At 39.3% G+C, this 23,405-nt stretch overlaps 5 protein-coding genes across 5 annotated transcripts in view; 1 reads left to right on the top strand and 4 right to left on the bottom strand.

Annotated features, from left to right (window-relative positions):
* The window catches only part of SARC_05099 (hypothetical protein), a gene marked incomplete at its 3' end in the record, with an annotated part of 5,937 nt that extends 4,891 nt beyond the window's left edge, over window positions 1-1,046 (bottom strand). The window contains exon 1 of the mRNA XM_014301052.1: window positions 600-1,046. Coding sequence (XP_014156527.1) covers window positions 600-932 — 333 coding nt within the window. The 5' untranslated portion in view covers window positions 933-1,046. The remainder of the gene's footprint in view (window positions 1-599) is intronic.
* Window positions 1,047-3,767: 2,721 nt separating this feature from the next.
* SARC_05098 (hypothetical protein) lies at window positions 3,768-9,588 on the bottom strand. The gene is made up of 7 exons (XM_014301051.1): window positions 8,730-9,588; window positions 7,342-7,641; window positions 6,708-6,912; window positions 6,184-6,362; window positions 4,783-5,422; window positions 4,523-4,640; window positions 3,768-4,245 (listed from the first exon to the last, which is right to left on the bottom strand). The coding sequence occupies exons 1-7, from the start codon at window positions 9,462-9,464 to the stop codon at window positions 4,200-4,202; spliced, it is 2,223 nt and encodes a 740-aa protein (XP_014156526.1). The 5' UTR covers window positions 9,465-9,588; the 3' UTR covers window positions 3,768-4,199.
* Window positions 9,589-11,156: 1,568 nt separating this feature from the next.
* Window positions 11,157-13,598, bottom strand: SARC_05097 (hypothetical protein). Its single transcript, XM_014301050.1, has 3 exons — window positions 13,490-13,598; window positions 12,941-13,278; window positions 11,157-11,788 (listed from the first exon to the last, which is right to left on the bottom strand). Exons 1-3 carry the CDS (start codon window positions 13,555-13,557, stop codon window positions 11,574-11,576), a joined length of 621 nt encoding a protein of 206 aa, XP_014156525.1. The 5' UTR covers window positions 13,558-13,598; the 3' UTR covers window positions 11,157-11,573.
* Window positions 13,599-15,990: 2,392 nt separating this feature from the next.
* Window positions 15,991-22,472, bottom strand: SARC_05096 (T-complex protein 1 subunit beta). The gene is made up of 7 exons (XM_014301049.1): window positions 22,373-22,472; window positions 20,385-20,640; window positions 19,407-19,672; window positions 18,793-19,020; window positions 17,942-18,422; window positions 16,800-17,003; window positions 15,991-16,200 (listed from the first exon to the last, which is right to left on the bottom strand). Exons 1-7 carry the CDS (start codon window positions 22,373-22,375, stop codon window positions 16,037-16,039), a joined length of 1,602 nt encoding a protein of 533 aa, XP_014156524.1. The 5' UTR covers window positions 22,376-22,472; the 3' UTR covers window positions 15,991-16,036.
* A 619-nt stretch (window positions 22,473-23,091) lies between these two features.
* Window positions 23,092-23,405, top strand: part of SARC_05095 (hypothetical protein) — a 2,009-nt gene continuing 1,695 nt past the window's right edge. Inside the window, exon 1 of the mRNA XM_014301048.1 lies at window positions 23,092-23,405. This exon is cut by the window's right edge and continues 1,695 nt beyond it. The gene's annotated coding sequence lies outside the window, so the exon portion shown is untranslated.

Raw genomic sequence — 23,405 nt, 5'->3', positions numbered from 1 at the left:
TATATATATGTGGGTGTGTGTATATAGTATAGGTATGCATATATGTATGCATATAGTATAGGTATATATATATATATATATATAAATATATTAAATACACACACACACACACACACACACACACACACACATATATATATATATATATATATATGTGTGTGTGCGTGCGTGTATGTGTGTGCGTATATATATATATATATATATATACTCTGTGTGTGTTTTTCTAATGCAAATATATGAGAATATGTGATCAAATCCACGTACATGCTTATTGATCATATTCATATATTCTACATATGCATTTGCCATGTTTGCCTATAATTCTACATATAGATGTGTACTTTGTACTGCACATGCTCGGGTAAACTTGAGTTCAATTTTTAAATTTGCTATGTGAAATATTACCAATGAAGTTGAAAACAATCAAACGACAAATATAGTACTCATAGACATGGACTCTAATTTCTTCTATGTACTTCATATTACTTTACGAGTCTCTATATAGAGAACTTATGAGCGTATGTTTGGAACAATTTCTCAGTATGTCCATATTATCCATAACATTTTATATTTGCTATACCTGAAGTCTTGATATTTACCTGTTCAATAAGTAGATCTTTTATTGTAACCTCGGTTAGAACATCGCCCTCTGTGTCACCCCAAAAGGTACGGCTGTGCTCCGTGATTCCTACGGATTCGACCAGCACACCATTCTCGTTATAAGCAAACCCATTTGCATACTTTGATCGATGCACCGCAACACCGTCATATCCTGCGCGAAGCAAGTGCGGGTCTTCTCTATCAACCTCATTCTGATTGGATGCAAACAGTCGTAATTTGAGAGCCAGTGTGACTACCAAGGTGCCTGATACGGCGACTATTATACGCAATACTACAGGTGCTCCTACACCGGCAGTTCCCTTACGTACCATGGAGATTTGTGCTCTCTAACTCGTGTCCCCTGTATACTGTACGTTTGAAGGGTTACACCGACATGGTTTGTTCAAGAACAGCAGTCCAGTAGTGGTTTAATAGGTATGCTTTCGCCTACATACGAGTCTACTTTGTATGTGCTTCACAAGAGCTATAAAAAAAAAAGGAAGAATTCCCAGACATGATGTCGATGCTTCTGTTTCAATTTAGATTTCAATTTAGACAGAGCCTTCTAAATCAGACAATTCAGTAGGCTATGGAATTCCGCAGTTTTGTTTTTAGTTTTAACTTGAAGGGGTCAGCTGGGAAGTCTGCTAGCCTATGTAAATATGTAAATCTAGCCAGTTGCCCGTTGCCGTGTAGCGAGATCTAAAAAAGGAGACCAAAAAATTAATAAAGTATCCATATAAATCCAGTAGTGTTGGAAACCACTTCGAATCTTCCATACTTTTTATTATTAAAAGAATCAGTACCAGCCCGTCAGCCCGAGGCCCAGGCCCCAGGCCCCAGGCCCGGCCCCACTACTATCATCTATATCATCGATTCATCAGGTTGGCCCGTCACATATATTTATTTTTGTTCAAGCTGGTAAGTGGTAGCCTGTGGGTATTTTTTGTTTTTTTTTAACAAAATAATACTTTGTACTGTACAGCATAGCCTCCTAAATTGTACATAAATACAGTATGTACCGTGGCCCTCTGAATTATACATATGTACAGTCATACCTATTAATATGTCCACCTCTTTATATGTCCAATTTCTATTTTGGCCAGCCCCCTATATATGAGTCAGGTCTTTTTAGGCCGGTCCTGCAGCCTGCTCTTGGAGGTTTCTCAGCTTGACGGTAGCTTTATCTGTAATACATACACTAGAGTACGTACTACAATAGATCCGGATGGGAGACACTTTTAGTGGTGAACTCTGTTGTGCGAAAGGATGCACTACAACGCACCCAGTGGGTGGTGTACACAAGTGTGCTCGTTGCGATCGAGGTATGCATGCCTTTTGTGGCGTGTATCTTGGTGAGGGGCATGGCTCAAATTCAATCGGTTACTGCCTGTCTACAGATAAATGCCAGCCACCGAATGACATGTGGGAGTCCGGTTTCAATAATAACAGACAGACAGAGCCAGACGAATTGACACTAAACGCACCTACAACGAGTGAACCAGGCGGATCGACACCACAGTCTACGCCCAAGCAGGACATATCGTCTGGTATGAAAGGAGTATCTAGTATGATAATAGATAAGCTCACTGTTGGTAAGAAGAAGACAACATATAAACAGAGTGTATTATCAAACAAGGTGAGCTCCAATACAACAAAAAGAATCAATCTAACAAACGAAGATGAAGGTGTTTTCGTGCGTACAATCTAGAAAGCGGAATATAGCTTAGACCTATCATGGAAAGACAACTATCGTAAGGATTTAGTGAAGGAGGCCGTGCGGGTAGCGCATGCATCATTCGGCGTCAGTATCAAAACAATAAGAAGGTTCATGGAGTCTGGAGATAAGATATTCAGTCACTCTTATGAGGTACATGCAAAAAAGAAATATCGAGAAAGGTGAGGAACACATCACGAGCTCGAGAAGCGTTTGATTGAGTTGGTCGGTAAGGTCAGAGAAGCTGGTTTTAGTGTAAGTCAGGGCTTGATCGTCACGGAAGGGAAGGAGTATTTAATGAGAGCGCCTAGAATACCTCCTGGTGTGACCCATACTCCCATAGGTTGGACCCCGACCCTGTTGGTATGAAACTGACCCAGACTTGTCTTACGTCTTTATATGTCCAAATATTTGCCAATCCCGAGAACTGGACATATAAAGAGGTATGACTGTACATATCTTTTTTACATATACAAAAAGTACTGTTTTATTTTTTATAAAAAAATAGAATCAGTTCCAGCCTTCCAGGCTCCTGTCTCCAGCTGATAAGTGTCACTACATTTATCTATTCGCCGACGCCCAACAGCCCGCACCTCAGTCGCAGCGGCCAAGTTTCATTACTGACCACGGGCACGGGACACGGGGCGCGCGCACGACACCTGCATCTCAGCATCTTACATCATGATGACTACAAAATTTAAGCACCATTCCAGAGCAAGTCTGAACTTGCCAATGGATGAGTCACCAAATCATACACCATTACCATAGCAATGATTATGCTACCAGGGTTTTGAGTTTTTGGGCTTTAGGAAACCAAATAAAATTCTGTAGAATTTTTAGGAGGCTATGAAAAAGCTCATTGAGCCTCTCCTTCTCCGGCTGGGAACGGATACAAGAGAGATATATGTAAATATAAATAGATCTATGAAATTCTTTTATTCTTAGGATACTACATTTTTGATATCTCGAAACGATGTGTACACGTATGCGTAAACCGGTTATGTCTATATCATAGCAAGGTAAAAACGGCGACCAAGCTTCTCAATCTGTAATAGTGTATGACAATTCAGTGCATCAAATTTTCTTGACACAGGAAAACGAACATATGGTTTCGGAAATAAAATTAAACAGTCAAAATACTTCGGGCACTTGTATATTTACATAAAGTTGGTTGTAAAATCTGTACACTGGCCAAGGTTTTTCGCGATACAAATATATGCTGACGTTCTAATTTCAATTCAAATGTAAATATTCCTGCATAGTCGCTTTAAAGCATCGCAACATCGACTCCATAGCTTTCTGGCCGTATCGTTTAATATATTTAGAATGACGATTGTATCAGTTCAGAAATTCTTGCACTTTATGACTCCATACTCGATCCAAAACACATGGTGGTATCAAATGGCCACGCTCGCCAAAATCTTTGCCGATTTAAATAATAGCATAAAACTCTAGTAAACACGCGTACTTTCGCGTTATTTTATTTTCTTTGTTTGTGCATACTATGCACTTTGAATGCATCCCGACTGACAGGACAACAGGTTTTCCCTTTCAGCGAAGATCATTTCAAATATATACGTGCCATCCACCAGAGTGGTCACTCAAAAGTATATCTAGTCTAAATACAAATGAAGGCGACAGTGATACCATGTCGTAATTGTTTGCGTGTAGCAGAAATATTGGGAAAGGATGGGTGGATGGGCGGTTGGCGGGGTGAGAGAGGAGGGGGAATGCAAGTACTGTTCAATTTAAATCTGGTCAAGTGTCGGAATCAAACTCGTCCGGTGTCAACCACCTACGCACTTTCGACTCCAGAAAAATCATATCTATTTGTTTAGCGAACTAACTCACACAATCCACTGGTCAGCAGAGACTATGTACATTATAATCCCCCGAAAAACTTCGATAGGGAAGCGTACCGCTGATCGCTGCATGGAGAGAAGACAGGTTTCGAACTGATGAGGAAGCTGAGAGTGGTGCGAGTAGTATACGATATTTCGCAACTTAGGGGTTCGTATTATGGGACGAAAGGTTATAGACTATCGAGAAAACACTACGTTCTGCGGTTCATAGATAGAAAAAACAATTGTGTATCGTGCATAAGGAAAGCTCGATATGGCAGGCAACCGTTAATACAGGATGCGAGTCATTGAGAAGTCGATTATAAAAGTATACAAGCATCATCAATATTAAGTAGGAACTTACTTTGATCGATGAACCTTCAGCACCTCACCGTAACGAGCTGCATTTACGACATCCTTAGTGGTGAGACTATTCGCTATCTGATGTAGCTGCGTGTAAAGCATCATCCATTGCATATAAACTATGCAGAAAACAGGTAGAATGAAAACAGGGTTAGTCAAAGTATTACACAAACACATGCTAAAAACTGAATAATCAAGAATGCGGAGTGAGTATAAAGGCGGAACACGGTAACAAAATCACTAAATATGTTGCGAACATACCTGCGCCTAATGCTACCGGCACAAACCACGTGGCCAACGGATGATGCTCATTCACCTCAAAAAGGCCTCCGCATATTCCCAGCTCCATTCCTGTGTACATCCTCAGCACATACACCACATACGAGACCACATACAAGACTCCCAAAAGACCCCCAAACAACAGAAAGTAGCAGAACACTACGTGGTTATGTCCGCCAATATCGGTGTTTAACCATGCGCAATGGTGGTCAAATTCAGGAACACACACATCGCAATCCGCACAATGAGTGGTGCCAGACTTCGGGTCCTTCATCACCTCGCACGTGACACAGAACCTGTCGTACTTGTCCTCAACGGTTTCTGCCTTGGCGGGTTCCACCATCATCTCATCACTGTTATCACTGGTACAATCGGCATCGCTCGAATTGCTATCCGCGTCTAGATTGATAGTGGAGTGCCCGTCATTGATCAACTGCACCCCGATGTTTGCTTGGCAGCTCTTGCTCTTGCTTGCGGAGCGGTCTCTTGTGAGGACCGGGTAAATGTCTAGTACCTGGTTGGCAATGACACCCTTAGGTAGCAACTCGTCTTGGCAGGAGGAGGGCAGGGGTGAACGTGTCACGCACGTGTAGAGACACCCGACGTATACTACATAAACCACCTGTTAATTGTGTGGGACGAATGATGAGAAAAGGATATATATATGTATATACATATGCCTAACGAAAACGAAGATATAAATATAAGACTAAAGGTGTATACGTACACTACATACACATTCCGTGAACGCCAACCAACGAATATACGATCCTATCAATGACCAGAATACCAAAAAAAAAATTGGTTCGAGAATATCACTTCCAGTGTGTTCGAACATCGCATACACCATCTGTAAGCGCTAATCAAAAGAGAAATTAATAGTAACCAGAATAAAACTACAGTGTGCACACACTATATACACCTGAAGACAAACACACACAACGAGCGAGTATACATGTTGTACTTGATGTGATAGCATAGGCAATGTGATCTAGAGGACCGCAGTATTGAACGACTTGAGATGCAGCTTGCACCACACACTTTCTTGTATTTACACAGTGGACGGGACTGAAACTATCTACTGTTTTCACGTACACCTGTGTCACGTCAACACTTAGATGGATTTACTACGTATACCACCAAAAAGAACGCATATGAAAATCGCATGCATCCACTGTCAACTTTGTTGCATATATGTGCAGCTCTGAACCTTGACTTTTAAATATAGGCATACGGCGGGAGTGTATCACATCCCTCGTACTCGCACAGCGAGTGGGATCGAATTGGCAAACAATATAGAATGCCGATCGCCTTGCTGTATATTATTAATTTTGCACAAGTACAGACTCCTGGCGAGTAACAGAATCTGGAACACAAACATACCACGACGATGGTGCTCAGAAGGCTGTCTTGAAAGGTTAACACAGGTAGTAACGTGCCTCCTAATGCGAGACCAGCAAGGCCCACGAGTGTGGTGACGGTTCGCAGTAGCGCAGCATTCGAGCCGCACGGCCGGTTATATGGCTGTACGAGTTTGTAGCCTATCCCCAGTATAGTTAGAACTGCAGATGAAAATGTGGATATTTAAATACCAAGTTTTGTTCTCGGAATTGAACTCTTTCTGAAGTCGATGTAAACTAAGAATATTTAGCGGAGAAAGAACAAAAATATTTATGATTTTGTATAGAAATACACATGCAAGAAAGAAGTACGAGATTAAATATACATGGATACACAGCAACCGGCATCTCCATGTATATTTGAGTAGCACAGAACGATACCACCGAAAGTAAAAAACCAAAGGGTGTACTAATTCAAATTCAAAATGAACGAACTTGAACAATCCAAACTCATACTCAAACGGACAATGGAAATGAAATTCGTATCGAAACTAACACAAAACTTACCAGCCGGCACTCTCAAGTATATATTTGTGTAACATAGAACGGCCGACGCAATCAACAAGGTCATGATAGGATAGAAATTCAAACAGGTCTTCTCCCGGGATGATGGAAGCGTTTGGGTTGAGATTTGGCTTTCATCGCTGCAATATTCGGCGGCATTTAATACATTGGTTGTGATAGCTTTATTCATCTCCTTTGTGACGGACTCCTGTAAGATTTAAAACACACACGTGACAGATAGAAGTGATTAGATTTAAGAATTGGCCCATTGTTGGGCATATCAAGAAATTGCAAGGCTATGGATACTCCACGATGCGAAACGCAACTCGAAAGCTCTCAAAAAGGATCACTGCACTTCAACACCTTACCTACCAGCAGATCCGTATATAGCTATACTCAGCACACACACCAACAGGAAACAGAAAACCTGTTTGATGATGAACGGTTGTTGAACATTCCCTCAGGTGCCTCAATTTGCCTCCGCAACAAACACTTCACAGCCCAATGGCTTACTTGTGTGTATACATACACACATACACCCAACGCAAGTCAAACCCTTGTCTATTCGCCGACGTACATATCCGGATAGCTTCCTCGTGTATTGACTACACGTCCATGCCCAAAGTTAGTCACGTACCTGTTTATTCACCCACACATGTGGATCCTTCCCGGCCGTGTCGCAGCTGCTAAGTAAGCCCAAGTCTTCCCTCAACAAAACCCGGCACACATCCGGATAGCAGTGATACGCGGCTATGTGCAGCGCTGTGCGTCCGTCGCTGGTCTTGGCATTGACATGCACACGCTCGTGTCGTAAGAGGTACCGAACTGTCAGCACGTGGCCCATTTCCGCGGCACAGTGCAGCAGTGTACGCCCGTTGCGGTCGAGGTCGTGGAAGGGGTGGTTGTGTTCTGTGTGCAGGTAGTGCATCACTTTGACCTGGAATAAGGCGTTGGTTTATAACGATTGTGGGTGCAGAAATGATGAGTATCGCAACTGTGTGGTTTCAGATAAGCAAGAGGTTTGGGATGGGCCCTTTTGAGCTTGATTGCACATACGAGAGTTGCAGACGCACAGAGGAAATTATCGGTCTTGTTTTATTGTGACAAGTTCCAATTTAAATTTGTATATGTGCTTCGTACACGACTCAAGCGAAAAGTGACGCGACTAAATTTTTTTTTTTTAATGTTTATTGTTCAAACACATGCAGACAGACTACTGCAGCCAACAAGAGGATTCGAAAAAGATACATTACATACAATCATGACAAGCCCAACGACTTATACAGAAACACTTTTTCCTTGGTGCTGCGGTTAAGTGATATTTAAACGAGAACGTGAAGTGGAACATCACGCGTACAACTACAGCTTACATATATGGAGTTCGATTATAAAGTTAAGTGATAATAGTATTGAATGATCATTGTGAATTTACCGGCACGCAAGCTTTCATTTTGAATCGTTTGCTTGCTGCATAATTCATATTTACGATACGATGCATACGTACGTGTATATAAAATGTAGCTAAACCTCTTTAGTACCTTCAAATACATGCGATCTGGGTCTCAATATGATTGTACGTACGTATTTATCTAGGTTTGTATTCTGTCTGCTACAGAATTATCTATTATACGTGCCAAAGCACTCATGACAATGTGTTCCATCTCGTGCATATCAATCAATATAGCAGGAGGTACAACTAAACCGAGTGTATGACCAGTTCCAGGTATATATAACTAGGCAAATGAATCATCTCAACTACAAATGAAATTTTATGTATTGGCCTGGTCTATAGTTATGTCCAACACTGACACGCTTGCGTGTTTGCAAACATATTATCATTGAGACCCCTGTGAATAATATGCATCAGATACATCAACTAACTCAATATACACAATGATTCGCGCTACGTTCCAACAAAAGTAAACGCCTGGTATATTGGCAAACGATCCTACCATTACAATTGCTATTTAGGAATACATTGCGATTAACTTCTACATCATACAACAGTAGTCCTAGAAAACTCACCTGTCCCCGCAGCGCCGCATGCATCATGGGTGTCATGCCCCTCACATCGGCGACTCTCAACAAATCCATACCCGCATACTTACTACTATAGTCCCACTTGATGTAGTTATTCAACATGCCCATCATATCTATCCTCCCTATCTGGCTGAGCACGTGAAAAACACCCTCTCCCGCGTTGTTACACATCGACATGTCCGCACCGTTGCCTAGTAACAACCGGGCCAGTTGTAGATTGCCGCTAACACACGCATACAGCAGTGGCGTCTGGCCATGCCATCCCTTCTTGTTCACACTGGGTGGTGCTCCTGAAAGAATCTCTCTATGAATGTGTGCTTCTACCAACGTACAAGCATCTGGCTTGCGGATCAGATCGACTATATCCGTAGTGGGAGGTGAAGGTGTAGAGTGTGTTCTCTGAGCAAGTGTGTGTGTGTGTGACCCGTGAGTGTGCACATGTCCGTGATTGGATCCGTGGTCTCCCTTCGAAGAAATAGAAACACTTTGCTTACGCCCAAAGTGATGTGTGGCATTGTTATTCTGGTGGTTCCTGGGCGATTGTGAGCGTAGAGCATGGTGTGCGACGTCTGCGTGAGACGCTACTGAGGTTGTATGGCTCATATTCTTGTGACTTTGCGACTGCTTCTGATCTGCAAATGACAGCGGATTCCTCAGCAAGGTTAACCCCAGCCCAGGTACCACGGGCAGAGTGTGCCTATGTTCAAGTTCCCTAGCCATTGTATGTTGCTCTAAATAGAGGGATCAATTCAATACAACGGCTGACACACCCCACAGGGCCAGATCTACTATCTATATCGAGGCATATATATATATATATATATATATACAAATGTATATATATATATATATGTATATATATGTATATATATATGTATATATATATATATATATATATATATATATATATATATATATATATATATATATATATATATATATATATATATGTATATATATATGTATATATATATATATATATATATATATATAAATATCTTAAGGATTTATATATTTATTTTTGTAGACATGTACGTACAACCGCGAAGCAGATGTGTATATGCATGTAATTATATATGTATACATGTATGTATGTAACTATGTATTTATTGTATACAGGATTGTCCAAACTTTGCCACAAGAATACGTACGTACGTACTTTGGCTTTGCGTACTTTCAACTTTTATGCATTTTTTATCATTTTGTGCGAACTTTTTAAATTTTTCTAAAACATAAAAATCTCAGAATGAGCACTTTTCACTCTTTTTTTTAGCCTTTTCTCGTGCAGACGACTTTTGGGGACAGATTATTAGATGTGATGTTGCTTTATTTAGTTTGTACCCTATCCACATTTGAATTAATGGCCATGCTTTAGCTTTATACTAACTTCTATTGGGGGAACGATGGACATCGTCCATAGCAAATTAGCAATCAGGACAAACTGTACTATGTACTGTGAAAGACTGAATTGGATTGTAGACTGTGAGTGTGGACTGTGGAGTATAGACTGTGGAACTGTCGACTGTGGCAGTGTGGAGTGTGGAGCTATGTATGTGCCTGGGTGCCGGCCCGCCGGGTGGTCACTGGTCACACTCCTGGGTCAGATTGTCGGCGTCAGACTCTCAGAGGCCTGCAGTCCAAGCCGTCTCTAGTAGGCTCCAGAGCCCAGGCCCGCCTCCAGCCTCCGCCCTGTGCAGGCTGCGAGGGCGTTGAAAAGTTTGGACTTCATCAGTCGTGCGGGCTCGTGTAGAATGTATTTTGATATCCCTGTGGGCTGCGGCCTGTGCTCATTTGACGATATTTATTTTAAATCACATGATCCCACCCATTGCGTGTTGCACGGTCGGACGAAGGACGGTTTTGCCTATCATCTACTGATGTAGGTTGGTCCGTCACAGGCATAAATATAGTCCTGTATTGACGGGTACGACGTGACACAGCCTACTAGAGAGAGTTGCGTTCAAAACTTTTATAATCGTAGAAGCTGTGAAATGGCGATTGCTTTCTGTCATACTTCTTGGCTATGCAGTATATCGTCGGCGCTTGATAAGGTCTCGTCTACTCTTTTCGTAAGTCCATGTGCTTTCATATTAGCTTTTATTATACGCTGTAGTACACATGGCATCCTCGTCCATCACTCTCACGTCTACCAGTATAGCGATTGATAAAGCTTAAACTTTTTTACCTCGGGGCATTCAACATAAAGTTTACTAAACCTGCAGTTTACTAAACCTGATGTGAGGTGCTTAAAGCTCTCAAGAATGAAAAACATCGAATTGTGTTTATTTTGATGATAAACAAAAGTCACGTGAGCGGTATTTCAACACTTAATACTGTCTGAGAGTACACGGAGCGGGTTTTCACAAAGCGTATAAATTGCCTGCCTTCTCGTTGCAAAGCAACAGATTGTGTGCTCTGTGTTATGTATTTATTGATATTCCACTTGAACTAGGAAAGTTGATGTGCGTCACCCGATGGTTTGTAAGCTCCCCGTACAGTATCTGGTAAAAGAAAATAAAAGTGCATATAATCTCCGCGTATAGTATCTTGTCAGCGAAAATTATGTAAACATGACCCTTATTCCCTCCTTGATCCTGCAGAATAGGACCTATGTTCGACTTTGAAGACACATTCCAACAACTAAATACCACTTGATACTTGACTACTAAAATCTAGTGTGTACCGATAAACGAAACGTCTCGCGATAATGAGAGTGAAGAATCATCATTACTTAGAAAGTGTGATGCGAATATTTTAATGGCAAAATGTTATGAGTACAATGAAGCCTTGTCCGATCGACATATATATTTGGATATGTTTATTTATTTATTACTTAGCGACCGACGCTTCATAATCTTTCATAATCTTAACGGCCTCCGCAACCTTGGGCAGAGCCTGGATTCGTTCATGGTGCTTGATTAATGCTTCAGGAATTTCGGTGTTCAAACCGATGAAGTATGACCAAGACGTGATCACAGATGCATAGATATCCGCAATCGTGAAAGTGTTCCCAACCATGTATTCATTCTTGCCGCCCTCCAGGTCTGCATGAGTATGTGGAGTGGTTCGCTTTGTGATATTGTATACATTTTTCAGCCTATGTCACGAGTCCACTATTGTTGGGCTCATATAAAACTTATGCCCCTATATTTGATTATGAAACATATATATATATATACATATGTATATATATATATATTATAGGTTCTATATATATATATATATATATATATATATCTGTGAAAATATAAATATATAAATATATATATATTTATATCTATATACATATATATGTACATTTATGATAAATATAATTATATATAAATAAAAATATATAATATATATATATATATATATATATATGTATGTGTGTGTATGTGTGTGTTTGATTGCGTATTCATAAAGCATTGATGCCAATACAAATGTATATATGCGCATATAAAATATATTCATACACGTTACAGTTATGCATACATGATTGTGCACACCTATATCTACCTGTATTTCTATTTTCACCTATGTATACCTGTATTCTACTGTATATTTGCAACATAAATAAAAAATCTATATACTGTTCATAAAATATCTTGTATATATGTTTGATTATGAAACATATATATATATATATATATTATATACATATATATATACATATATATATGCATATATATATATATATATATATACTTTATAGTATAAATATATATATAATTATATATATATATATATATATATATATGTGTGTGTGTGTATGTGTGTGTTTGATTGCGTATCCATAAAGCATTGATGATAAATTCATGAAGCATTGATGGAAATACAAATGTATATATGCGCATACACATATATACTTATTCGTACACGTTACAGTTATGCAAAGAAATACATACATGATTGTGTACACCTATATCTACCTGTATATCTATTTTCACCCCTGTATACCTGTATATTACTGTATATTTGCAACATAAATGATACTGTTCATAATACATCTTGTATATACATATATATACGTCAATACAGGTTGTCATATACCCCAGCTTCTTATCTTCACAATCAACCATCAAGTACTGTCGGACGAAGGCACTTATATATTTTCATGTGTCATGAAATACAACCTCACCAAGCATGTATTTCTCAATTACAGTCCTTATCAGACAAGACTTATATTTTTCAAATCAAAGACAATTCAAACTTACAAAAATCGATGAAGAAGTTGGCTTGTTTCGCTAAGTTGGCCACAGCCTTCTCCCGAGCTGCGCCCTCTGGTTTCCCGAAGAACGCCCCAACTCCCTTGTGCCATTCTGAGGCCAGGAACCCTAGTGCGTTCATAGTGGCTGTCTCATCTTCTCCCAGAAGTCCTCCGTTCTTACCAATGTAGTATAGCGTGCCCACGTTCTCGTTCAGGTTCTTTTTTCCATCTTCGAATGTTATAACCGGCACGTTTCCCTTAGGGTTGATCTCGAAATAGTCCTCTCCTGTCGCAGCCAGCTTGTGTGTTTGGATGTTTACCAGTACATTCTCGTCGAATTTAACTCTGTGCACAGATAATATGTTAACAATACAGCGTTACAAATGGAGTAGTCGCAAGTAGAATACAGCCACGTATTCCGTAGACAAAGGTGCAGTACAGATTATACAAGGGCGAAATATACTGGGGCAAAATATTTAACAAAACAAATCGACCATTGAGTGTGTGCACATGACTTTGCGCACAGGCCTATTGAACCTAGTGAAAATGAACATACCCTCCAACATGGGCTGCGATGTAGTTCGCACCTCCACATGATAAGGTTGAGTAGTATAGCTTAGGCATATTGTACGTCTGCAGTTTGGGTATGATGGTTCCAAAGTAGATATGCTCAATCAGTTCAGCTTGTGCTACCTTTTTATAGCAGATTATCAAGAAGTCAGTGTAAAATTTACAAAACCGTCCTTCTGGAAAAGAAATAGGGAAACTGGAAACAGGCCTGTCTGTAGAGAGCGGCTGAGCCTTGGAATATCGTATCAGCCCATAGTCCCATACTCCCCAAAGGGCCCTTCACGAGAGAATGTAAACAAAAAAAAGAAGGGTATTGTGCGTACACAACACATTCATACATACAACAAAATATAAACAACCCTAATATAACCCTAATATAACTCTAATATGGTTTGTACACCTAGTGACCTAGTCAATTAGACTATTTTCACCCAATCGAAAGTTAATAAGAATTCATGTTATTTCATTCGCTTATGATATTGCATCCGGTAGTTTGTATCAGCTCATAGTCTCATATGTATTTAATTACTATTTATTTATAAATACTGTGTATCATTTTTTTTAAACATATCCATAGGCCCATGAACGTACATTTTTTTTAAAACAAACAAACCAATTTAAAAAAACGTTAAATACACACGAAAAAACCCCCCCCAAAAATATGCGATAGCCTTTGTAAATATTTTAAAAATAACCTCTTTTTGATTTTAAAATTTGTTCGTTTTTTTTTTAAACAATTATTTCTTTTTTGTTGAAAACAAAACAAAACAAATAAAACCAATCAAGAAGCAAATGGACATGGATGCAAGCCAAGCTGTCCCACATAACTTGACACAAGACACAAGGACTGTTTTACAGTTTAATTTTATTTAACAAAAAGGAAAAATGTATTTCGAAATAGGAACATGTCTGATTGTCCGGCTGTCCGCTTGAATAGGTATATATTGCTTTTTGTATTTACAAAATGATGATGATTAGGTGCACATCAAGCAACAATCAACACAGCAACAGGCCATCGGGGAGCAAGGGTTCAGGAAAATGTCAAAATAAATGCATATATAGCCTCCATTTTTTCTTCTTCTACAAATATAAAGAACTTTCACCACGATTTATCTATTTTATATAAATATATAATATGTAAATAAATTTTCATAGCCTTCTATAAAATTGAACAAAATTTAAAAAAAAACATACTGTACTGTACAGTGTACACACTATTTAGTATTTCCACCGTAAATAAATACATACTATTTACACACTGTACAGTAATTATATATATATATATATATATATATATATATATATATATATATATATATATATATATATATTTATATTTTTAAAAACAAGTAACAACTGGGGGTTTTTGTTTTTAAAAATAGACTAGAAAAACTATTCATATGTATACATAAATACTATGCCACAATAATTATGGCCCCGTAGTCTGTAGTGTATCTACTAGAAATTGTCGGTGGATAAAAATGGATGTCATGGAAGAAAAAATCATTTCTGAGCGACAATTCCAGAGATGGTAAATATGTACTAAATATGTACATATTTTTCAGTCCTGCCGCCGAATTTGAGTGAAATTTCAAGCGGAAAGTTCACTGACAAAATATTTTTTAAAATAAAATAATGAAAGCTTTTTGTTTATACGCTCGAAGTTTCAAAGTTGGGCTGTTGGACTTTGTAAATTTGTGCTATGTAAACACCCTCTGAGAAAACATAGACTGCTACTACAGATAGTGAAGCGGGTGTGCCCTGCAACGTTGACAGTTGAGGAGATGTGATAAAGTGTCAAGACGCGTTAGCCTGCAACACGTGGAAATGTTCTTTGCAGCCTATAACATTTTACCTATCAACTGGAATGTACGTATGCCTTCTCAGATTTGTACTGAAGCCTCTTCATGTGCACCTGTTTTATCGACGTGGACGCGGTAGACGAAGAGTGATGGGTCCTCGAAATTTCTATCTGACAGTACAAAAACAAATTCTCTCGCATATCAGATTTTAAAAAGTGTGCAATCTGAAATCTCGCAGATCAGAATTTGTGTTTGAACTGAATTCTCGCACACGACACGAAATTATGTAAAAGCGATGGATACTGTATTTATAATGCGATACGCGGGGTATATTCACTCACCGTTAAACTATTCCTAAAGAGTTAGTCTGGCTTCTAGAGCTATGATATATCCATTGTCGGCGACGTAAAGCAAACTAATGCGCACGAACGATTGCCTGTATTTTACAAGATTTCATTGTGTTCTAAAATCCATTGGGGTGTAAGAAGTTACACATGTTACACATATGTAAGTAAGGAAGCCGCATGATTTTTTTTACTCCAATACTTCAGTCTCGCTACGCTGCCTCAATAGATGACTTCGATTCGTCGCGACTACTACTTGATACTTGAAGGCTCCAAAGGATTGCTCTGGACTAAGAAGCACCTAAAGTGATATTACGGTGAAGTAGTGTATCAAACCTCGCTCCAATTTCATATGTAGTATATACATGAATTTATTTTTGTGTCATTCTAATGTTGTCCCTGTCTCTGCCTGGGGGCACTGCGCAATACATTGTCCACGCGGAGAATCATCTCTGCAGCTTCTGTCGCACTCATTAAGATCTGTTGTTTCGCTTTAAATGATTCCGTAACACCAAGTTTCTTCACGTCATCGATCTTTCCTTCATACATATCTATGGCCATACAGGAGAGGAGAAGACCAGAATGAGCACGCAAGCAAATATGGAGTATAGACATCAACCTGTTCACTTGGATACGCGTACACAGGGTCGAATAATCACACAAAGAATTCGTACAGGTATATCCAGTGTAGCTACGCTCAATTCTGAGATAAAAGGGAAGCATACACCTGCTGCAAAATAACATCAGGTCCTTAAAACGAAATGACAGAATTTTGTTACTAGCTTCCGTGAAATTATTGCGGCATCGAAGTAGACATTGAAATAACTCCCTCGATATACGAGCCGTACGAACATCTGACCCCGTAGGCAACGGGCGCAAAGCAAAAAACGATACAATGGTCCCGACGAACACACTCCACCATTGTGACGTAAGTTTGCGAGGAAAAACAAAGTGCGTCCATAGCAATATCACAAATACACTCAAGACTACTAAAGCAGCTATGACTGACTGACTCGCGCAACATTATAGCACAAAAGAATTCATACTACGCGATATTACATACAAGCTCATAGTACGGCAGCACATACCTGCAGATATACACTACAGGAGCAGATACATACAGAATTACACTACAGCAGTAGATACATACTTAAGCCAGCGGTCTTTTGTCCAGCAGTGTGCGCGGCACGTAATTGGGCGACGAGCTCCACGCTGTCATAACCGGCGTTATCGGCGATGATGGTAGGTAGCTGTCGCAGAGCACGTGCAAACGATTCAATTGCGATAGACTCCTTTCCTGGAGTGGCTGCGGCTAGCTTCTCCACTGCGTTTGCCATGGCCATCTCCGAACAGCCTTATGTGGTATGGTCGAGTGAAAAATGGTGAGTATGTGCCTTTTTCCCCGCATGGAATGATTATGGTGAACTATAAGCGTGATCTACAGGCCCATATATATGATGTATACATATTTCATACAAAAAGGTGTGGCTATTTGAAACATTCATGAGAGACGACTGGTATAAGAACGACATACGATCAGAAACCCCAGAACTAAAACCGCCGATCGAGCTGTACGCTATTGCAAACATGGTGAAGCTCAGACACGTGGAATACTATACATAACATTCCGCAAGTATATTCGTGGCACATGCACACAGATTCGTGCACAGCGCACTGTTGTCTCTTATCCAGAATATGAGTACAAATCAACGCTCTTTACACATGCATAAATGATGTATATATAGCATCTACGGTGTACCGAGTTGTTGCGGGAAATATGCAACATAGATATCCATAAATAATGTATAAGTTGTTGTTACTTCGCTTCCGTAAAATTGAGCGATAGCAAAGTAGACATTGAAACAACTCCCTTGATCTACGAACCGTACGAACATCCCAACCCACCAGTTATGGGCGCGATGCAAAAAACGATTCGATGAAACTTGTCTGTGATACAAGCTATGGTTGCATGATCCCACGCAAATCAACATCTACCTTATGTCCTCGTCGTATCGGCACATTCAAAGAAACCATAAGCTAAACAATACAGGATTTAAGGTGAACGATCATCGTACACCAAATACGATCGTAGAATTAGATCGGTGTACAGACACAAAGTGCTGTGCGGTTCGCCGCATCAATAAAGCAATCATGTGATAATCTGGCAACAGAATTCAACACATGATGTGTATAAATAGATGTCTCACCGCCTCCAAGTCCATGGAACTTCCGATTTCTTTTTCTTTTTCAAATCTATACAGCGTATACACATCCAAACATATATCTACCTACCTCCACCGTACACGATCTTGGGCTCGGCAACGGTTTGTGAAAGCACACACAGCGCATCGTGTAGAGACCTGTCACACTCGTCCAGAATCTGTTTGGTTGCGCCTCTGATGACAATCGTGCAGGCCTCCCCCAGGGCTACGCCGGAGAAGTGCAGGAGTCTGTCCTCGCCAATAATAATCTCTTCAATCAAATCACATTGTCCTAGATTCACCAGCTCTGGGTGGTCAAAGGTCGATACAATCTCCCCACCAGTCACCAGTGCCAACCGCTCGACGCCCTCAAAGTCGGCCAACTCCACAGCCATAATACCCGCGTCCGCGAACAGTTGCTCAGGGTAGTTGTAGATAATATTACGGTTGATAAAGCAGTTGATGCCATGTGCGACAATCTTATCTACCTTAGCCTTCATTTTTTCCTTCTCGGCCACTTCGATCTCTGCTACCTTGGCTGTGGCGTCGACGCGCACCTTGGCACCAAAGACCTGGTGAGAAGCACAATTGTGTATTGTTAGACAGATACTAAAAATGTGCACAGGGAAATATATCTGGAAATGTGTACAAGACGGTTGATCATCGAGTATATAAAAAGTGCATCTTTGCGATAGTCTAATGGGAATGCTTAGGTGACATCCGACAAGGTATGAGTGGCGACTGTTCATCTTCAACATATACATCAGGAATCCCGAGACTATAGTCGCGTATTGTGAACTACACTGACATTTACACGCTTAGCATGCACTGCAATGCATTTTTTCGGTATACCATCACATACACTCTAAAACCTGCTACATATATATAAGTCCAACACACTCCATCCAAACTGGACGAAGTGCTATCATACACAACACACACCTTGATTTTATCTGTATCCATAGGTGTGTTAGCCACCATAATTTTTGCGTTCTCAATACGTTTGGGTTGGTTGACACCGATCTTCTTGTCCAGAATGAAGCCCTCATCCAAGTAGGAATCGGCGAGTGAGCCACCCAACTTCTTGATCAAATGAATAGAGTCAATATTTGTATTGCCCTTGAGGCGCATCACGGCGTTCACGGCCAGTGTGGCAAAGTGGTCCTTGTCCTGAAGTTTCATGAGTGTTCGTTGCGATTAGTACTCTGCATATATATGTCTGTATGTTTCCAGAGTGCTTGATGTAGATAGTTGTCAGCATTAGTATGGAAGTATGACTTTTATTCCAGGCTATTCGTTGCACATAGTAATCAATATGAAAGTGTGGCTAAGCAAGGCCAAGGTTTTCGGACTGGAAATGCTTTTGAGTTGGACCATTTTGTACAGCAGTGAAGTTGAGACACTGGATCCAAGTAAATGCAAACCATAACAGCAGAGCACGAAAGAAAAAAACACACACTTGTGATATAAGTATAAATTCACAGTATATGCATGGAACACGCAATTTTGATATGCATATACACGCTCGCGCCTTGTACAGGTATACAGATACGCACCTGGTACACAATCTTTGAACTTAAGGTAGTTCTGGCGATATTCATCAGATCCTCTCGGAAAAGTTCAGTATCTCCACTGTGGTCATCAGAAGACTGTAATAGTGCTTCACGTGCACAGTTCATGGCCTTTCTCCAACCAGCAATAATAGTCTGGGGGTGCATTTTAGTGGCCACTAGTTTCTCTGCTTCGCGCAGCAACTCAGACGCAAGTACCACTACGGAGGTGGTGCCGTCACCTACATCGTCATCCTGTGTCTTTGAGATTTCTGTAATGATAAAGAGATATTGAATAAACGTTAAATATGTTTTGCGGTAGTGACAGCACTCTACAACAGTGTATAGAGAGGGGGGGGGGTTGGCACCTAAAATCGTTCTGTTTGCAGCTAGCCGAGATTGAATAGTCTATTTGTGAGTTGGTGTGGAGCGATTCTAAAATATCACAAGCAAACATATATACACAGAAGAGTGTGTGCCCTTTGGTTGTATACTGCCATGTAACTACTAAAAAAAGGCCACCGACGAACATGTGCTTAAACATTACAAACGAGATGTACTCAGATTTGTACGTAGTGGATCAAATTGCTTGACATTGATACAAGTGACCAACCCTTGTAAACCACGAGCCGGTGTTGGATACTATAGCGTATAATCGAATTAACAGAACATCAACGGGCAGCAATTCTAAGATTGGAGAGGACAAGAATATTCGAATCTTTGTCAGAGCTGGAAAATACAATCCGCAAAAGTAATGGATGTACATCGTTTTCATGTTTCAATGCGGCACTCACGATCTTGAATGCGCAAATGCAAACTTAATTTCATATTTCTACATGCATCCATTATTTCACCCAAAAAAAGACAGCTGCGCACACACATCTACAAGTACTCAAGCAGCGGACGGCAAATAGCTATTTAGAAACACAAATCACCACCTATGTATATTCGTATACAATCTTATTGCTTTCGAGATAAACATACCCACAAGAATCTTGGCAGCTGGGTTATCCAAGCCGATACTCTTCAGGATGGTGGCACCATCATTTGTGACCTGGATTGAACCCTTACTGTCCAATTCTCGTTGTGACTGCAGGATCTTGTCCATACCCTTGGGTCCTAGTGTACTTTTGACAAGGTCACCAATAGCGATAGCGCCAACAAATGATGACATGCGTGCCTCCTCAGACTTCTCCTCGGCAGACCCTTCATTGAAGATGCTTACTGGTTGTAGAACCGACTGGAATACAGAATACAAAGGTGAATATCAATATCAGATAGAAATGCACGTATCGCCTAAATAGACCCGAGATGAAACTCAACAATATGTATATACATACATATACATATATGTGTGTGTTTTCATAGTTGTTTGTTTGGCTTTCTAAAATACAAGCAATATATATATATATATGTGTGTGTGTTTTCATAGTTGTTTGTTTGGCTTTCTAAAATACAAGCTACATTCTGTGCGTGTAGCTGCTAAGTTCGTTGTCGGGTGCCGTCACTCCGAGGCGAGTGGTGATGTGATGTTAGTGAACACGTACTTTTGTGCCAGTACCTGTGCGGGTATGCTACTACCTATTAGATCTGGCTCTATTGAATGTACGCTGTCGGTGTCTTATTAGTAGACCAACCTATAACGGTATGTTTGTACAGGCAACTACGCGTGTGTCTGTGAGTGGTGACCCATCACCACACCTAGCTTGGAATGCAGTGGAGAAAACTGTCACCCTTGCTCGTAATTGGTGTTGGAGAAAGTAGGAATGAAAAGGGCGATTTGGGTGGGAGTAGAAGGGGGAAAAGAATGAGAGACAGTGCACTTCCTATCGCTATTCTATAGTACGACTTTTGAACTGACGACAAGAACATGGAGTAGAACAGATGGACTTTTACACAACCATTTAGTCACTGATGTAGTCATTAAGTGATTTAATCTGTGACACACGATTGTATATTAAAACACCTGGGCGTCCTCCCTGTTCCATAACAATATAGAAATATGTGAACCACTCTGTCATATATATATATATATATAGATATATATATATATAAACATGGATATATGTGTATTTGTGTTTGAAACATATATATATATATATATATATGTGTGTGTGTGTATATGTGTGAGAGTGTATACACTATATTTATAAATATATATACAAATATATACACATATATATAAGCATATATATATATATATATATACTATATATATACTATATATATATATATGCATATATATATATATATATATATATATATGATATAAATATATAAATATATCATGTATGTATATGTATATATATATATGCATGTATATATATATATATATATGTGTGTGTGTGTACATGTATGTATATATATATATGTCTATATATATATATATATGTCTATATATATATACATACATATATATACATATACACACACACACATATATATTTATAATACATATATATATATGTATAAATATGAGCGTGTTTGCCTGTGTGTCTGAGTTTATACATTTATATACATACACATATATATATGCATGCATATGCATGTATATAAATATATTCAAATATATTTATGTATACATCTATAAATATATATTTGTATGATATATATATATATATATATATATGTGCATATATTATTATCAATACTATCATAATAAAAGTATATATATTATATATATATATATATATATATATATATATATATGAGTGTGAGCGTGTTTGTGCGTTTGTGTGTGTGTATTGACATATTGTATATATTGACATATTGTATATATATATATATATATGTGTGTGTGTGTGTGTGTACACATACGTACCTAAACATACACTCACGTATACACATTGACTGGCTACTATCGGTTGTGTACAATAAACAATGTGCAAGTGCTGATTGTACGCTGATTATACGAGAACCCCACTGGTGGTGATGCAAGGTTGACCTCAAAAGCGCAGTCATCACATACACACCATGTTGATGTATTCTACTTCAAAGCCCGTATGTAACGAGCGAATTTGTCTATTGTTTACAACTAAGTACGTGGTGTTATCAATCGTTTATCTAAGCGATGTTGTCACAACTTGACACCATGAAAGGCTACATGTATGGTTTTGAGGTTTTCGAACCTCATGGTGCAATTACCTACAAAATTTGATACTTTTGGCGGCCTTTCAAAACAACTTGGTTTATCGGTAGACGGTAGCCTCTGTCCGTAGGTCTATGATTCGATGGGGTCATTTCTATGTACACTTTGCAGATAGTCAGTTTTTCTTCTGTCTTATGACTCATATCTGACATGGTTTCTGATAATTTCGTCTGGAATGTCGTATACTGTTTTTGATTAGGTACTGAATCATCATGAAAACTCTCTATTGGCTGGATGCTAAAGCGAATTGAGCCTTACTCTATGTACATGAAAAATCAAAAACCGGGACAATCGATAAACAATTTTATTCAAAAAACATAGATACAATTTTTTTAAATGTTCGCAACAGGCCAACTCTCCCAACTGCAGCGGGTATATATTTAACCGATAATCACACATAATAAACACCCTGATGTATTTACATATTGTAAACATTGACACTGTCGTTATCTGTCATGTTTTGTACTGGCTATCATCACATGCAGACTGCAGCAATAGACTACTCTGTGAGAATCTCTCTTTCAGGCTTAAGCATTGTAAGGCGTTGAGTTATAAAGGCTGATTGACATCTTGAGTGAGGTATTTCCATATAACGGACTGACACTAGGTTGATTGAGCTCTCTATTGTGGCTTCCGAGTGTTTATAATCAGTTCACCTGTTAAGTTCTAGTACGAACCTGGTTCGAAGGTGGAAGTTGGTATCCAATCTGTACTTGGATTGATTGATTACGATCACTGAGAAGAAATTTTGTTCAAAAGACTTCTTTTACATATTCATATAGATCATTTTTATAGGTAAACAAACTCCTATTTACACACTTTTTTAGATGCATGCATAGTCTAAGAACACTCTAACC

Source organism: Sphaeroforma arctica (assembly GCF_001186125.1).
Source record: "Sphaeroforma arctica JP610 unplaced genomic scaffold supercont1.313, whole genome shotgun sequence".
Classification (NCBI taxonomy): domain Eukaryota; class Ichthyosporea; order Ichthyophonida; genus Sphaeroforma; species Sphaeroforma arctica.
The sequence above is the reverse complement of the archived record's forward strand: the minus strand, read 5'-3'. Positions and strand labels throughout refer to the sequence as shown.

Coding starts and splice junctions, on each gene's coding strand:
- SARC_05098 (XM_014301051.1), bottom strand. CDS start 9,464: ATGGCTAGGGAACTTGAACATAGGCACACTCTGCCCGTGGTACCTGGG. Junction 7,642..8,729: donor ATGCGGCGCTGCGGGGACAG/GTGAGTTTTCTA, acceptor GCCTTATTCCAG/GTCAAAGTGATGCACTACCT. Junction 4,246..4,522: donor CTGAAGGTTCATCGATCAAA/GTAAGTTCCTAC, acceptor CTCTCCATGCAG/CGATCAGCGGTACGCTTCCC.
- SARC_05097 (XM_014301050.1), bottom strand. CDS start 13,557: ATGCCTAAGCTATACTACTCAACCTTATCATGTGGAGGTGCGAACTAC. Junction 13,279..13,489: donor ATCGCAGCCCATGTTGGAGG/GTATGTTCATTT, acceptor ATCTGTGCACAG/AGTTAAATTCGACGAGAATG. Junction 11,789..12,940: donor CAACTTCTTCATCGATTTTT/GTAAGTTTGAAT, acceptor ATACTCATGCAG/ACCTGGAGGGCGGCAAGAAT.
- SARC_05096 (XM_014301049.1), bottom strand. Junction 19,673..20,384: donor AGCTGCCAAGATTCTTGTGG/GTATGTTTATCT, acceptor TTATCATTACAG/AAATCTCAAAGACACAGGAT. Junction 16,201..16,799: donor ACAAAAGACCGCTGGCTTAA/GTATGTATCTAC, acceptor GTATGGCCATAG/ATATGTATGAAGGAAAGATC.